The 18,746-nt window shown below is 37.5% G+C and overlaps 1 protein-coding gene across 1 annotated transcript in view; it reads left to right on the forward strand.

Annotated features, from left to right (window-relative positions):
• The window catches only part of LOC119243697 (suppression of tumorigenicity 18 protein), a 97,456-nt gene that overhangs the window by 26,306 nt on the left and 52,404 nt on the right, over nucleotides 1-18,746 (forward strand). Inside the window, exons 3-6 of the mRNA XM_037509662.2 lie at nucleotides 1,884-2,083; nucleotides 8,941-9,729; nucleotides 15,885-16,019; nucleotides 18,013-18,103. Coding sequence (XP_037365559.1) covers nucleotides 1,884-2,083; nucleotides 8,941-9,729; nucleotides 15,885-16,019; nucleotides 18,013-18,103 — 1,215 coding nt within the window. The remainder of the gene's footprint in view (nucleotides 1-1,883; nucleotides 2,084-8,940; nucleotides 9,730-15,884; nucleotides 16,020-18,012; nucleotides 18,104-18,746) is intronic.

Genomic DNA, 18,746 nt, shown 5'->3' on the forward strand with positions numbered 1-18,746 from the left:
AACCATCACAGAATGAATTGATGATTTCTGACCGAACAATTCTGGGTCTTTGAGAACCATCTCACCATCCCAAGTCCTATTGAGCAATGCTTCCTGGAGCTGAAAATCGTTGATAAACTTTCTTGGTCTCGTCCCCCAAGCAATGTGCTTAATTTTTTTTTTTTTTAGAATCCCATTTTAATATCTGAATGACATTTGTCACAAGCATGTCTCAGTTTCTATAAATCTTTTTGCTTTGGAATGACAGTGTCCTTACTTGTGTAACGTTTGAGCATCTTTGATAGAAACTACTTTATTTAGGAGAATTTAACTAGTTTAGGGAACTTCTTGAACTCTCTTCACACATCTAAGAATTTCATATGTCACTGGTAGGTTTCTCCTGCCCTCCCTTTAAAGGTCATTCTCCTTAACACAGAAGGCAAGTATAGGGTGACACTGCTTCTCTGTGCCACTCTCATTACATCAGATCCTCAGTTTGTAAACTGTTCTTGGCAAACTAGCAGTTTCCAGCTATAAAAGCTTCATTTTCTTCAGTCTTCTTTGAAGAGCATGGATTTGCTCTCATGGCCCCCTGGTTACATTCTCTTTCACTCCATCTTCTCTACATGGTCCCTTCAAATTTGGACTCAAAAGAGAAATTTCTCAGAAGCACATTATTTAGGAACATCACTGTTTTCTTCCTCAGGATAATTTTCAATTCTCTGGGTTTTTTTAATCTTTCTGAGAGATTTCTGACACTTTTGGATTAGGTCTTCTTCCAGATTCTTTTTTATTCCTCTGAAGATTTCAAATCTACACTTCTAGATTCAAGAATTCAGTCCAGCTACAAAATTTTCATAAATAGGCCACCGCCTTTGCAATAATATTTCCAATATGATAATTTATAAGCCTTGTCCATCTGGTAATATTACTGATACATGATCATATTTTAGTGATGGGGTAAGCAATGTATTATTCCTCTGAGTCTAGGATTCCCTCCTTTGGATCTTTTTAGCTAAAGCTCTTGTTTTTGTCTTCACAAGAATTTAATAAATATCTCTCATCATTCCTATTAGCTAAATCCTCTTGTCTTTATGGACCCAGCTAAGAGAATGTTTGTTTTAAAATCAACATATAGAGTAATCTGCATTAATTCTGAATGAGCTATATGTAGAAAATCTATTTTGAAATGGTGACCTTCAGGAATATTTCCAAATAAAATCATGTGAGAACAGGAGTAATGATAAGCTATTGTCCATTTTTGTGAAATCCAATCTTATTTCTCCTCCTTTTATTTGCTTATTTTGTGTGCCAGATGGGTGAGAATCAAAAGGCAGAATGCCATGTAGCATCTTTTCACTTTTTTATTTATATATTTTTGGTGTCTGAAGATGGGTTGATTGAATGTCCATAGCTTTCTTTCAAGTCAAAGCCCAGGATGTGGCATCTTAGGTTTGATGTACAACCGTGGCAGAGATAAGCAGTTTCAGTAGAAAACAACTATTTGAAAAACCTTGTGATTTATCCATACTGGACATGTCTTTTATATCTGGTGGTATATTTTGCACATTAGCTGTTTCTTAGGATTAGCAAACCAGTGCAAATCTTGTTTCATCCCTCCATGGGTATTTAGTGTAGTGCCAAGCAAAGCACAGATTAACATATGCTTACTCAGGATTAAGAATGATATATTTTTTTAAACTCTTCTGATAGGCAGCAAAACAGAATCCACATAGTTCAATGGAATCAATGGATGGATTGTTTGTGTTAGTGCCAGCAACTCACCTTAAACTTTCAGCCACACATTTATACAGGCTTTGGGTTTTCTTTCTGAAAATCAAGTGGCAGACAGCAATACACTATTTTACCATGTCCTTAATTTGCCTTGATTTGTCTCACTGCAGTGCTGCATATGACTGTTCCATAGCGAAGAAGAGGAGAGCTGATGAGCAGGCTTTGGGAGTCCCCATCAACAAGAGAAAATCCCTGCTGATGAAGCCGAGACACTACAGTCCAAACATGGACTGCAGAGAAGAACAGGACAACAAGGCCGAGGCAGATGAGGATGATGGCCTTCTGGAAACCAACGGGCACCCTACCACAGGTAGCAGGGAGGATGGCCTTATCCTTTCTTACTCCCTGGCCACTGACATGGTCTTCACTTACTCAGGACTTGCAGTCTGTGTGGTTGTGAAAGATAATTCCAATTTGGACACAAAACCAAACTTTTATTCCACTCAGTGTCCATTTATTTAGGGCCAATTATTTATCAGTAACTGTAGAGAGTCTAAAGATAAACAACAAGGTCCATATCCTGATTTCATTTCCAGAAACATAGGAGTGAATTGTGCCTCTTTTTGAAAAAAATAAAAAACAGTAAGCCTTAAATTTGAAGGATGCCTGAATCCCTAGTTAAGTGAAAGCCTAATCCTTGAAAAAAGCCCTTATAAATAAAAAAAAATAATAAGCTTTAAAATATTTAAGATACATAAATATGTGCAATATACCTATGTGAAATTTTTCACCTGTTCTTAGTCTCAATCTCTATAATACAGTAATGATTGAGGCAATATCTATTATACTTATGAAATGTTGTAATCATGCATACATATATTCATATATATTATATACAAACTATTTTATCAGTACTGTAGAGATTGAGACAATATATATGTAAAATGTTTAATAACTAAAATATTTATTTGAAGCATAATAGTGTTACTTAAGCCCCCTAACATATTGAAAACATAGGACAATGCAATTGGACTGTCACCTTAATATTTTCAATATTTTTAAATAAGTTTTAATAGAATGCAAGTTCATTTCTAGAAAACTGAGTGCTCACATTTTGCATGCATGAGTTTGTGTGTCAGACAATTTCTCCACCTGAGAAATATGTAAAATGGAGACCTGAAAGATGGAAAGGGTTTGTTCTAATTCAGGAGAGGAAGAGAGTGCCTGGCACAAGAAGAGAAACATGTGCATTCCTATTTTCAGAGAACCACATTAAGTAAGGTCATGGGACAAAGAAGAAAAATAATAATTAATTTTTATAGCAATGGACTTCAGAAGCAGTTTAGAATTTTCTACAGTAGGAAAGCAATGAATAACAGAAAAATTATTTCTGTGCCTATTATTTCACAAATAAATAATTTTAATTTACCTTCAGGTACACATTATATTCCATGAATTTAATTCTCCACTCACTCATAAAACACTCTTTGCAAACTAAGTGAAATGTAGCTACTGTTTTGAGATCATAGGATGTGTTTTCCCCCAATTTATCATTCCTCCCATTTCTCTGGTGGGCACAGTGCCTCAAAGAGTTTGAATATCATTTTTGTTGGTGAGTTTGAAATTCAAGGATATGCAAAATATCTTTAAATTTTATGAAAAATTGGAAGTTTTAAGTTTGATTTATTAGAAAATGAAATTAGGTGTACCTATGTTCTATAAAATACACACATTTTTTCCAAACGTGGCTTTTTAAGGAATGATAATATACTAAATATATTGTTATTTAAAAAGAAGTATGTATTATACAAACCAAAAGCAATGAGGTTTTAGGTGATAAACATCTATTGCATATAGAATTACAGTAATAATAATAATAGGTGTTAATAAAAAAGATAGGAAAGCATATCAAGTAAGCACAAATTTCAGGTCAGAATCACCACATCTCAGTGGTGCTAGCTTGCAAATACTTTGAGATTCTGTAGTTAAAACAAATTTAAATTCTGAATTGACAGTGTTAAAGTGACTTTTCTAAACCTTCTATTTGTAGCATGTGACATAAAGCCTCCTGGCTTAACTGTAAACTATAATCACTCTTGAAATCTTTAGTTTTTTGGTGATTAATAAAAAGTGCCAGTTGAATCTAATAGTAGGGAGACCTTGAATCAGTATAGTCAGACTTGAGTTGTAATTTATCTAGTACATATTATTCACCAAATATTTAAGAAAATAGGGATCTTTTGCATCAACACATTCTTGATGCAAGAATCTACCCTCAGACTTCCGACTTCCTGCCTTCTACTATAGTTGTGTTAACATTGTAGATGTTTAATATTAACTATTAAAGACAAAATATACTCAGTTAAACATTCAGTTATAAACACTGTTGCACATCAATTGCAAGTTCACAAAAGTTGACTATTTAATATTTATTGCTAGAACCACTATAATAAAATTTTATATAGTAATTGTAGCAGTAGTGACCATTATTTTTAATTCCTTAATATAATCTAGGCATATAAATTATTTCATTACTCCATCCAACAATGATATGAGGTGTGTATGATTATGTTCAAAACTTTACAGATGAGATCATTTATTACCAAAGGTATTTAATGATTAAGCTGATGCAATTTGTAGGTTTTAGAACAAAAACAATTAGGAAACAATTAAAATACCAGGAAAATAATAATTTCCCAACTAACCTAATTCCATAATCCAGTTCTGCCCATGCTCTGACTGCCTTCAGAAAGCAAACTGGCCAAAGATTCTACCACTTCAAATCACAAAGATACATTTCGAAAATGGAAAGATCACAGATATTCCTATTCCTAGTTGGAAGAGCGAAACTTGTTTTCAGTCTTCTAAGCTAATTTTCTGTCACTCTGGAGGAGAAAAGAGAGCTAAGTAAGTGTCTAAACCCAGAATTGGAGCTTTTTGCCCATTGTCCCGTTAACTCCAGAGACGCCAAGATCTTCACCTGGTCAGAAGCTTGCTAAATGTTTAATTGGGGGCAATTCAAATGATGGAGAAGGGTATTATGTTCATGGAAGCAAAAAACACATATAAGCCACTTCAACTGTAGAACTTTGAAAGATGAATTCATTATTCTAGGATTTTTAGTTTCAGCAGAATTTATATATTCAAGAGGCTTGGAAAATTAATTTGCTTGTAAAAGTAACTTAGATAATTATGGGAACAGAACTAAAATCCAATTATAATAAAAACCAGTTAAACCAAAGGAGTCAAACTTAAATGTATTGTGATTTTCAGGGCATTTTTGTTTAAGTTGCCTTAATCAGAGTAACTGACGTATATACATACATACCTTCCAGGATTATCAGACACCTGGTCAGAGTGAAGATATCAGTTTTAATAAGCAAATGTGAACTTTTACATATCAGGCAAAAATATTTATTTATTTTACTCTACAAGGAAAATGTCATCTTTCCCCCATGCTTTAAAATACTATCCTGCACTGAGGATAATAAAGACTCATACAGGCCTCCCCGGTGGCACAGCGGTTGAGCGCTGGGTTGCGAAGCTGCCCGCAGCCTCTGCAGCGCTGGTTCGATCCCCAGCTGCTCCCTGGCCACCAGAGGAGGGTCCAGCTTGGCGCGCAGACCTCTCCTGCCGCCCACTGCTCCCCTCAGCAGTGTACTTCGGTCCTTCTGCCTGCTCTGCTTCCCACTCTGGCTCTGCTGAATTCTCTCACCCTCCGCTCTTCTGACTGTACCCAGTGCATGTATAAATAAATAAATAAATCTTTAAAATAAATAAATAAAACACACACACAAAAAGTTTAAAAAAAAAAAAAAGACTCGTAAGGTAACTATCCTGCCCTCTGATCATCTCCCAAGTAGTGGACTCTAGGAATTTTCCAACCTATAGGTTTCATTATTTCCTCATTGGAAGGTAATTGACAATCATACTCTAGTATCATCATATAAATTAATTCTTGAAAATATCCAAACTTTGGAAAATAACAGGCTATTAGTATTTTGAGCAGTTTCTTCTAAGGGCTGGTACAACTTGTAAACGTTAGATGTGGCTTACAGTGTGCCTGGGCAGAGAGAAATGAGTAAAGCTGGGAGGCACTTGGCTCTGGGTCTAGATCCCAGTCCCCCTCTGCTCACTGGGTGATCTGCATGATCTTGCGCAAACCCTGAGCTCCTTAAAACCAGAGTTTCCCTTATGTAAAATGGAACAGAGCATATTTTCCTTGAAGTTATTGTGAAGATCAAATGAAATAGAGAATTGAACCCCATGCTGGGAAGATGTCAGTTAATTGTTTGAGGGTCTTCGATTATCCAGCTATTGCACCAATGAATCATCCTTATTTTATTGATGGGGACCCAGGACTCAGGAGACACAGGCCACCCAAGATCGCATAAGCAGGTGGTCTGAGCCACAGCCTGGTCCGTCTCTGGATCTGCAACTCCTGGAGGTCTTCCTTCCACACTGCGCTGTCCTCAAGGCAGCGGTGAACAACACCACACCAGTGTGGCGTGAGTGGCGAGCTGGCTGGCCTTTCTTAGGCTCTGGCACTGTGCCCTTCTTGGGCATCAATGCCATGACTTAATCTAATTGAAACTCAGGCTCCACTTCATGTATGTGAAGGGTCGCACATACACAAATAGTATCTGGGCCAACGAGAAGAGAACCATCACTTCCTGAATAACTAATGGGTGACCTCTGCTTTCCATGCACTCCCATTTGACCTCTCCTCCCCCATTGTATGCCTCCTTTGTACAGAAAAAAAGTTTATAAACCTGCCAAAGTTGGCAGAGACAAATACCAAACCCAGATCAGACCCGGATCTCTCTGACTTTAAAGGTAGGGTCTTCATGTGATTGCAGTGCAAAAGCACAAAATCGATCACCAGATGACCAGGAAAAATGAAAACACACTAGCATGAAAAAGTAAACAGCCCATTACAAAGCTAGGGGAAATAAGTGCCTCGTCACACAGATCTGTGAGGCTCAAGAACTAACTCAACTTTTTTCCTTATAATTACAGTGGAAGCCAGCGAGGGGGTGAGTACATGGAAAGTTGGTTTACAGGTTTACAGAACATCCCTGGAAACCATCATGTGTGAGGCGTACAGGCACCTCTAACGGCGGGGCTCCTCTTTTTCTGAAGAATAATTAATAAATATTTTCTTTTAGCATATAACAAACAGTTGAACCGGACAATTATGTAAACTGGAAATGACCCAAAATGCTAGCAGTTGGCAGCAGCACACTGAAATGCATTGTCCTGCACATGTGCGTTTTTGTCACTCCCGCCTCTCTGGTGATCTGCACTTAATAGGAATATTTTAAACTATGTAGCTAAGCAACAGAGGTAATTGTTGCTTTCTAGAGCTTTTGTTAGCACTCTAACACAGCCCAAATATGCATAATTAGGTATAATGTCTATAAATCATTATTGTACACATGTGGGTAGTTAAGTGGAGTGAGAGAATAGTTCAATGAATTGAGCATATTCACTGAAAATGCTTTTTATTTGTTTTCTGTAGTTCATAATACTTTAAAATTATCATAACCCTTTACACTTTCTCTTAATAGCCAACCGTGATATTGAGAAAAACTTCATTTGCATTTTAGACTATGTTTAATATATTATTTAAACCTGGAGTTCCTCTGATATGAATTCAGGAGAGGATAGACCATCCTATCAAATATTATGTGCTTGTTTATGCAGCCTCTTTTCTAGGAAGTAAAATGTTAAATTTTTCAGTTTATGTTGAATAGATCCCAACAAAAGACTGCACCCTATAATCAGCATTATTTAAAGGGGCTAGTGTTGTGACTAAATTCTTCCCTTCATCCAAAAATGCTTTTAGTTACTATGGCAATATTTACTTGATCCTGGCAGTCCAGTGTTGATTTAGGGAGATAATTACCAGAAAGGAAGATGATGGAGATGTATTTTTGAGTGTCCTTGTCAGAGACAATGTTTATAAAAAATTAAATGAGACAAAAAAAGGCACATTGTCTTCTGCACAGACACCCTGTCCTGCAGCCCTCACGAGGAACGGTTGTGCTTTTCTTCCCTCCAAAGATATTTATTAGCACAGAATGAACTTCACTTGGTGTCTTGAACAGTTTTTAAGGGGGCTGATTATTTTGTTTCCCATTCCCCACTCTGCTTTTTGAGACACAGAAATGGTCCTGCCGATTTTTTTTTTTTTTTTTTTTGAGTGGAAGGGGTCTTAATGAATGTCAGGGGACCATGGCAGAGTTTCTGACTCATTTCATAACCTGGAGTATGCTGGGTACCACCATCCCCAGACCCTGCATACTGGGTCAGGGCTAGGTGCCCAAAGAATTTGTACCCTCCACTGATATATCCGCACTGAGACAGGCTTGGGTAGACAGACTGTGTGTGTATACACTCGGGGGTTTCTTACCAGTCCCATGGTTCCTTGATTGTCAAAACCCTAGTCATCCCTGTATTGAGAACAGCTAGCTAACATCCCATACCCCCCAGCCATACCCACCTCTCATCTCATTTCCCTTTTGCATACATATTCACAAATACCAGAGAAGAAAATGTGTTCCTATTTAAAATATTATTGGATCATGCTAATTTTGCTGTTAGCCTGTACTTCCTTCAGCATGGAATGTGTGTGATAATTGTGAAAGCAAAAAGGAAGTCTTGAAAGCTTCAGAATTTTGTTAGTTATCTCTGGACAATTGTATTTTGTGTTTTAGCTAACATTCCATAAAATCTGAAAGTATGTTAGAGAAACTATACTTTCTTGAGGCAGAGAACATAAACCAAATAAGCTGAAAAATAAATTGCCATGCTACCAGAGAAATATGATATTTTCTTTATAATGTATTTAATTATATATATTTGATTCCTTCAGGTTAGCAAAGATTTGAGAATATAAGAGATAGTAGCAATAATTTCAGCATGCTCTTGTTAAATATCTTCTTCTGTACCTGGAAGCACTTAACTCTTAATATGCTAAAAATTGGAAAAGCTCATTTCTTTAAAGGCAATTTTCACAGTATTAAGGTCTCAGTTTTGCTTTGCTTTAAGAGGATATGTCTTTTTCTCCCCAATGTTTATAAAATTGATAGTCCACATATTGCACATATATACGTAAATATTTTGATATCTATTGTCTACTTAGCCATCTATCAATAGTCAGTGCTACATTCTTAAAATAGTTTTGTTCTCCCTATACAAATATTGTTTTCTTTTTTTCCTTAGAAGAAATCAAGATAAAACCTAAGGATGAGAACTTACGTTTAACTGTACCAGAAAATCCCAGTGGGAAGGAAGAAAGATATGGCTGCTATCGCGAGCTCATGGTCAAATCTTTAATGCATTTGGGGAAATTTGAAAAAAATGTGTCAGTTCAGACAAGTGAAAACTTAAACGATAGTGGCATCCAGTCTCTTAAAGCAGAGAGTGATGACGTAGATGAGTGTTTTATGATTCATTCTGATGATGGGAAAGACAAAACTGATGATTCCCAGCTACGTTTCTGTTCTTCTGATGATAATGAAAGTAATTCAGAAAGTGCAGAGAATGGTTGGGACAGTGGCTCCAACTTCTCAGAAGAAACCAAACCACATAGAGTCCCAAAGTATATATTAGTGGATAATAGAAAAGACCTATTGGAAGTTCCTGATATAAAAACTGAAGGTGAAAAATTTATCTCTTGTGAAAACATATGTGAGTCTGAGACAGAGAAACGAGACCCAAGGAGCACTCACACTGAAACACTGGATGGCAAAGCCCAATCCTCATTTTCTGGGATGGAGGATGATGACAAGGAGTGCCTGGCAGCTATGACTGAAGAATCTATGGACCTGGAGGAAGCAAAGGGGAACTTAAGTGTGCTGGAGCAAGCGATTGCTCTGCAGGCTGAGAGAGGCTGTGTTTTCCATAATACCTACAAAGAGCTGGACAGGTTTCTACTGGAGCACCTTGCAGGAGAAAGGAGACAAACCAAAGTTATTGACATGAGTGGACGACAAATCTTTAACAATAAACGTAAGACATGTTTTTACATTATTTTAGAAATAAAATAGCTTTGGGGTTGGAAAAATATTAGTGAAATTTGATTCATTCCCACAGGTAGCTTTGTGAAAACTTAATGTGATTTAAAGTCAATTTATGTCATAAAATAATTCTTTTTTCCCTACTTTCTAGATTGTTCTCAGATCAAGCTTCCTTAGTTTTGTAACTATTTCACATATGAAAAAGATCATCGCCTCTATTTCTTTAAATTTGACTGTTTTTTTAAGAATATGTAGTACTTTTCAAATTGAGGTAATGATGGCTTCCAACAATGAGTATATCTTAGGGGTATAGGTTCACACCATTTCAACTGTATTTTACCATACCAAAGCACTAATAGTTATCCCCACAGTCCAATGCCCGGTCTACCTTTTGCTTCTCATGCCCAGATTTCCCCTAGTAACCTCAGTTCTGCAATCAGTCTTCAAGGGTTTGTTTTGGTTTGGTTTTGTCTGTCTCTTTGCTTTGTTTCTTTATATTTCACATAGGAGTGAAAGAATATTGTATTTGTCTTTCTCATTCTCACTTATTACACTTACCATAATCCCCTCCATTTCCTTTCCAGCCATGTTTCCCTAAATGGCAAGATTTTACCTGTTGTTGTTTTTTTTAAATAGTTGAGTAGTATTCCACTATGTGTAAGTGTGTGTGTTTTATGTGATATATATATCTCACATCTTCTTTATGTATTCATCTGTTCTTGAGGACGTAGATTGTTTCCGAAACTTGGCTGTTATAAATAGTGCTTCAATGAACATAGGGGTGCATACATGCATTTGAATTAGTGGGGTTTCTTTTTTTGCATTTTTTAGATACTGATGAGCAAGATGGTTCTATTTTTAATATTTTAAGAAATCTCCATAATGTGGTGGTTTTTTTTTTTTTTTGCATGAGATTGGACTAGTCTACATTCCCATCGACGGTGTGCAAGGATTCCTTTTTCTCCACAACCTCACCAATACTTGTTGATTCTGGTGTTTTTGATATGGGACATTCTCATAGGAATGAGGTGGTATGGCATTGTGGTTTCGACTTACACTTCCCTGATATTTAAGTGATGATGAATATTTCTTCTTGTGCCTCTTGGTCATTTGTATGTCTTCACTGAAAAATGTCTGTTTAGTTCCCTGCCCATTTTTTGATTGGGCTATTTGTTTTTGTTATTTAGTTGTATGAGTTCTTTGTAGATTTTGGATAATAGCCCCTTGTTGGATGTATGATGTACAAATATTTTCTCTCATTCAGTACGGTGTCTATTCATTTTGATGATAGTTTCTTTTGAAGTTTAGAAACCTTTTAGTTTGATGTAATCCCACTTGTTTAGTTTTGCTTTTGTTTCTCTTGCTATTGGAGTTGAATCCATAAAAAACATTTTTGAAGCCAATGTTTCAAGGCATTTTGCTTATGTTTTCTCTGACATATTTTATAGTTTCAGGTCTTACATCTAAGTTTGTAATCTATTTTAAGTTAAATTTTTATAAGGTGTGAGATAGTGGTCTAATATCATTCTTATACAGATAGCAGTCCAGTATTTCCAGCACCATTTGTTGAAGAGACTTTCACTTCTCCATTGTAAGCTCTTTGTCATAAATTAACTGCCCATGTAAGTGTGGATTTATTTTGAGGCTCTCAATTTTATTCTGTTTTCCTATATGTTTATTTTTATGCCAATACCATACTGTTTTCAGTACTATAGTTTTGTATTTTTAAGTATTTTATTCAACATATTAGAAGTACATTAATATTTGTTTGATTTTGAGCCATTGTGTTAATCAAATTAATTCTCGGAATTTAAGTGCTTTTTCCCAGCTTCTTACTGGGATTTTGAGCAAAAAATAATGTCCAACTGCATGCAGATCGTTTAAGAAGCCCAGCTGTTTCTTAGGCTAAAACTAGGTATTAATGCTTTTCTAAGTCTATGCTTTTGCTTTTCCGAGGTATCTAACTCAGGGCACACAAATATCTGGTCCAAACTTGAAATAAAGAATGTTTCTTTATTGGAGAAATATTTATTTCTTTATTGGGCCTGGAGGAAACCTTAAAATTATCCCTCAGACTACAGGGAAATTGTGTACACCTCCCACTGGGAGATTCCTTTCCCTTTTGCCAGGTAGGCTTAATGATGGTACTCACGGTAGGTGGAGTTTCCTAAATAATAGTGGTCCTTCAGGGCCTGGAAGACCAGAGCAAGGTGGGTACTTCTGGATCCCATCACACTTGCTGCTCTAGAATTTGCCTTTTCTCTTTTAAGCAAGGACCTCCAGTAATTCTTAGGTACCCTAAGGTCTGAGAACCACTGAATTAGGGGAGGCATACCTTAGAGAAAATCTCGGTCATGTCCCCAAAGAGTTTGTATGAATACCATGTTCGTATGGTTTAGATATTCTGATTGCTGAAATATGTCCAAAAATGAACTGTGTAGTTTTTTCATTTTAAGTCCATTTTAATACTCATTTGCAATCTTGTTGAATATTGTCTTGTAACTCAGAGCCATGAAAACAAAAAAGAATAAAATAGTGTCATGTAATGAGGAGCAAGATAATAAAGCTATGCCAACATACTGCAAGGACTGGCATGGGGACAGAATATTAATGACTAGTGTGTAGTTTCAAACAGGATGGTGTGCTTAGCTTTCTGTGTTTCACTAATATGCTACTTGTTAAGCTTATGTGGTTTTTTTAATGAAAAACAAAATCAGAAAAAAATAAAAATTTACTTTGAATTCCAAAAACTCATAATTTCCAACATACTGTAATCCATTCATTCTAATATATACAGTTTCTTCATTTTACCATCTCTGAAATGAGGAGGAATTATCACAATTTAACTTTCTATTTTTTTTTCTTTCTAACATACAAAATGATGATTTATCTTACAATTGATTATGTCTTCTAGTCAGTGAAATCTGTGTTAGGAGATATTGTAATTATTGTACCATAGTTTAAAATACTTGACAACCATTAGGTCCTTTCAATGTAACTTTTAAAACTTTTTTTAAATTTTTTTAATTTTATATAATTCTTACTTCATTTTTCATTTTTGCATAATGTATGCATTTTCATTTTGGTTATATTCCCCATATAATTTCCACCCCCTTATTTTGGCCCTAATCTATCCTCTCCTTCCCCCCCTTAAAAGAAATAACTAAGTAACAGAACCAGTGATTGTAAATATGGGTCATACTGGATACTTAGAGCATTTCTAATGGGGTTGGATGAACCTGTTGCCCAGGTCATGGTACTGCTTTGTTGCATGTAATGCCTATGCAAGTGGATCCAGACTGGTAGAGATAAGAGGCAAAAACAAAAATAGCCCATATTTCAGGGGAACTACAAGTATGTCTAGAGGATACCTGCAGAGTTCAAATTAAGTATTCTCTTACCTGCCAGTAGCATAGGAATAGTCTTTTTCTCTGACATGCATTCCATAGCTTTTAAGTCAACACTTATACTATCTGATAGCCATGCTCTCAAAAATATTAATTTCCCATATTTCTTGGAAATGTGACTTAACTGTTAGAGAGAGCACATTGGGCTTAAAAATGCCATTTTACAGAAGTCCTCAGCTAAGTTGGCAATTCCAAGGTAAAGTTACCTGGCTACACTTAGTGACTTAGTGAGACTTTAGATCACAATATAAGTAGAGTCATATATAATGTCTTTTACAGTTATGAAATTTTAGAGTAAAGGAGGGTGAAGATAAACAATTATAGAGTATATCAGGTATGAATAGGATATACCCAGGCTAACCAAGATGTAAGATCACAAGAGCATAAGGTCACCTGTATTATGCATCATTCCACAAAAAAAAAAAAAAAATAAAGCAAGAAGAGCCAGGCCTGAGAATCACCCAGCTTCCAGCTCTGCCTTCTTATCATGCAAACAGGTCCTGCCCCACAGAGCTTTTCATCAGCATCTTTGTCTTGCCCAGCAGAGGAGAGGCGTGTAGACAAAGGTACAAGATGGGCTGTCAGTGGATCACACATGGTCAGGTGCCATCCCTGCCTTATCTCCCACATCCTCTCTGGCTTCCTGTAGACAAATAGTGTGGCAAGGAGGAGAAATATTCCACGCCAAACCTTTCAGTGTGGCTTAGAAATGTGGCCTTATTTGAACTAGATCCAAGGGAGGGAAAGACATCAAAATGCAAACTGCTTCACCTTTTTTTCTAATTCGTTCTCATATGGTGTCAACCCTCCTAATTTCACTTGAATCAAGCTTCCAGAATTTTGACTGGAGGGGTCTGCAGACAATACATTTTGAAATTTGGCAATATTTTTGAATTTGACAAAATACATACATACAAAATCATAGGATACATCAAAATTCTTAAAAATGCCTCTTTTTGCTTTACAGAACACAGGGTACAGTCTGGATATCATGGTATTTATGCTTGCTACTCAAGGCACCCCTGTCTGTCAGCTATGCATTTCTCTCATATAATTTAGTTTTCTTTCTACTGATCCTCCCTTCCTTTGCAGCCTGTGTGATAACTTGAAGGGTCCTTGGCTCCTCCTCCTTTGCTGAAACCATGCCCCCAAATAATTGCATTACATACAACCTGCTGTGCCCATATGCCTAGGACCATTTATAATCCAGCAGCTGGGGTGGTAGCATCACAGAGGCTTGCCTGGCCACTGCAGTACTCTGCTGTTGAGACGTCAGTTGTCTGCATCCCAAAACACTGTCCTGCTCCCAGTGCTACACTTGGAGCAGGAGCATCTGAGCCCTCTGTGTCTCCTCATATGACAAGACTGTTCTACATTCCATTGCCAGCAGCTTTCTTGCAGTAGGATCATGTGGATTCTTTTCACTTGCAGTCTTGAGTGTACTCACTGTTCCTAAATCTTCCATGTTCTGTGAAGCCTTCAGCCTGCTCACGTGCCACATAGATTCTCTGAGATTGCTATCTTCATTTTGAATCTGGGGTCTCTAAATGCCCAGAATGCTTTCCCAGTGACAGGTATCACTTCCTGCATGAATAAGGGGATAATTTTGACTATGAGAATACACTTCTTTATCTACCAATCTATCACAAATATTAAAAAATATATACAAAGAACTCCTCCTCTGTTTTTGTTCAAACCTTGTCAGTATTCACATCGCCATGTTGACGTAGCATTTCTATAACACTTGACCTAATCCTCAGCCATATATGTACACCTGGAAATTTAAACCCCAAACCTGTCTTCAGTCCTCCTCCATATGGTTGCCAAACCATGACAGACTGTGTCATAAAGATGCCCTTTCTCTGCCTGACTGCACCAGTGACCCCATCACCACTACAGGTTCTTGGCAGCTTCTCTAGAAGGTTCCAGGAGACCTCCATTCTTTGCCCTTCCGTTTTCTGTAGGTGTCCCCTGAGAAACTCTCCTTGCCAAGCCAAATTCCAGTTACCTCTGTTTTCAGTTTCTGTATTTCAAGTAAAATCAACAGCTTCTTCTCTGTAGCCCCTAAATATCAATTTGAAGTGATGGCCAATAGGGTGCTGGAATCTTGGGCCTCTGCAGCACTGCTGATTGACTGGGCTTGGCCCAGACTGCATCTTGACTCCCTGTCCTAATTCTTGTCAGAGTAGGCTCTGCACGTGACTGGAAGCAGCTGGTGGACACAGGGCCACGCGCTCTCAGGGACCCACAAGGACAAGGCCAAAAAGCCTCTTCTCAGATATAGTGACTTCTTTGTTGTACTATTTTGAATCTGACTTTCTCCAGATGCCTTCAATATGCATTAGTTTAAATATAAATATAAATATAAAAAATATTCTTCTTTAAATAAATTCTTTTTTCTTACCTTTTTTTTTCTTTTGGGGGAGCCTGTGCATCTTCTAGTGTGAGGTTGATTTTTCATAATGAGGCTCTGACTGCTCTGTGACATGGCAACTTAAAACTATCTCTGTGTTTTAACACTCCCTTGCCCTGTGTCAGCCTTTACTTAGGAAACGAAGAAATTGAAAACATTTTTTATGTTTCCACAGGTCTTAGTTGAGGGTCTTATTCAAGGCAATATGAGAAGAATGTTTATGATGATGAAACTGAATAAAGTGAGAATGTCACCCTGCAAGGCCACTCTATTGAATGGGAAGGGAAAGAATAACCAAATGAATTTCTCAATTTAATTTCTTTGTAGATTCACTGAGGTCTGAAAAGCGGGAGACTAAGTGCCCCATCCCGGGGTGCGATGGCACAGGACACGTGACAGGGCTCTACCCCCACCATCGCAGCCTTTCGGGGTGCCCCCACAAAGTGCGGGTTCCCCTGGAAAGTGAGTACTGCTTATCTCTGAAAGAAGTAGGCACTTTCCATACATCCCACAACATCACCATGAACTTATATTTCCTTCAATTTGGAATTAGAAATGGAAATATAAAGTTTTCTTTCTGTGTGTTTCCATCTGACTGTGTGATAAAATATAGTGTTAATGGAAATCTTGGGATATAGTAAGGTCAACAGATTAGAAGACAACTACCACTGAAAATATATTTTGTTCCAGTTCCCAAGAGGAGGGGGCATGCTAGTTGGGCAAGGCCACGTGGGAAGCACCAAGGCCAGTCAGGGGGCAAAGGAGGGGCTAACTGTGGGCAAGAGCCTTCACTGTGCTTCAGCAGGGGACACCAGGGTATGTGCGCTTAGGATTGGCTGGTTTGAATATTTCACTAGCTTCTGGAACACATGGACCATTCTTAGTGGTCTGACACCAGGCTTTGGGTGATATGTTCCTGTCTGGAGTGCCCTGATGTCCAAGAGGAGGCCACTGGGTATGGATTCTGGATTGGTAGGTTTGCATTTGAAATATGGACTGTTAGACTAGTTATTGACTACATTGAGGACTGGCTATCTTGGAAATGATGATCTTCCAAGGTCAGCAAGTCTGCAGATGTCAGTGCAACAGGATACAGAGACCCAAATACATATTAACATGTCTTTTTTTTTTTAAAGATTTATTTATTTATTTATACAAGGTTGATTGATTGATTGATTGATTGATACAAGTACTGGGTATAGTCAGAAGCGCGGGAGGGTGAGAGAATTCACCAGAGCCAGAGTGGGGAGCAGAGCAGGCAGAAGGACCAAAATACACTGCTGAGGGGAGCAGCGGGTGGCAGGAGAGGTCTGCGCGCCATGCGGGACCCTCCCCCAGTGTCCGGGGAGCAGCCGGGGATCAAACCGGCGCCGCAGAGGCCACGGGCAGCTTCGCAACCCAGTGCTCAACCGCTGCGCCACCAGGGAGGTCCTAACATGTCTTTTTTTTTTTTTTTTTTTGTGGGACCCTCGCTGGTGGCTGGGAATGAACTGGCGCTGCAGAGGCTCCGGGCAGCCTCGCAGCCCAGCGCTCAACTGCTGTGCCACCAGGGGAGGCCCCATATTAACATGTCTTTTAACATGTAACTGCACAGTCCTTTCTCTCCTGGAAACATGACATAAGCCCATGAACTATCTTAGCTTCTGTGCATCATCCTCTAAGTACAGAAAGTGTGTGGCATCCCCAATGTCCTCCTGCCAATCCTTTGCACATAAGACACATGATATCTGCCCTGCAGCAGACAGCAAACCCTAGTTGCTCTCCACTCAAAGCCTACAGGCACTAGGAAACTTGAGAAAAGGATCACCTCCACCATTTTGAAGATTCTGCATGTTACATCCTCTACTTTCTGAACCCACTTATCAAAACACCCCTTGATCATACAAATAGCAATGTTAAAAACACCTTATCACCCTTCAAAACAGCACAGTTTTGCAAATCACTGAATCAAATCATTTCAGTACTGTCAGCTATATCAGCAGTTCCTGAAACTGATTAGTTGATTGTTCATTCAACCACACATTTTTGCCAATAACCAAATGGCAGTGGGAATAAAAGATGGGAGGAGGAGAGGATGATGGACAAAGAAGCAAAATAATAGCACTTAGGAAATAAGTTTATATTTCAGACTTCTAGCCATGGGAGAAAGAACTATTTGACCAATCCGAGCCCCAAGGAAAAGCACATAATTGTAAAATGAAGGTTATAATATTTTCAGTTTAAGTTTAGTACTAACCATAGCATGGAGTTTAGAGAAATTAAAACTTGAACAAGCTTGCTGAGTTGAATTTTTGAAGTTCCTAAGTGCTCATTTGTTTCAACCCAAACATCTATAGGGAGGAAGCCTGTTGGGTTATGTAACTAAATTCATTTAAAGGCAAAGCTGAGAAATCAACTTGTTAATGTGTTGTTTACGGTAAAGTATCTTCTCTTTTATGTGATATTTTGTGCTTAGTTCTTGCCATGCATGAAAACGTGCTCAAGTGTCCCACCCCAGGATGCACCGGAAGGGGGCATGTGAACAGCAACCGCAACACACATAGGAGGTAATTCTGATGAGCTGCTAATCATTTACATTATGGAAAGAAGTGAGAGAAACTTTCTACCAAGGAAATAATGAATAACAATTTGTTATCAAAATTGCTGGATCACTATCAACTATCTCACCACCTGATATAGATGAGAAATATTTTTCTATGTGTGCAGAATAAAAAAAGAAAAATAATTATCTTCATTATTTTTCTGGACATTTACATTTAGCAGTCAATTTATGATAACCAAAAATATTTATTTGAAGACTTATATGTTTATGTAGCCATACATAAATTATATGTTTAGGTAGTTATACATAAATTATATGTTTATATAGTCATATAAGTAGAACATGTTTTCTTTTGCTCTGGATCTCAACAGAGTTTGAAAAGAGTTGCTGGAGCTTACACTGGATCCTATTCAATAGGCATTTAAAAGGTACCAAAGATATCAAAGGGTCAACATACTGTTGTTTTGAATTAAAGCCATGATGAAGTTAGCTGTAATTTCATTTTGAGATGCATTTTATTGAGATTGCAACTAACATAAAACATCTGTGTATTTTTTCAAGTGTATTGTGTATATGAAAATAATTTTGGTGAATTTTTTTTATTTTTTTGTACACTTTAAATTATGTATAGGTTACATGGGTCTGGG

This window comes from Talpa occidentalis, unplaced genomic scaffold (genome assembly GCF_014898055.3).
Source record: "Talpa occidentalis isolate TD23 unplaced genomic scaffold, MPIMG_talOcc4v2.1, whole genome shotgun sequence".
Lineage (NCBI taxonomy): Eukaryota > Metazoa > Chordata > Mammalia > Eulipotyphla > Talpidae > Talpa > Talpa occidentalis.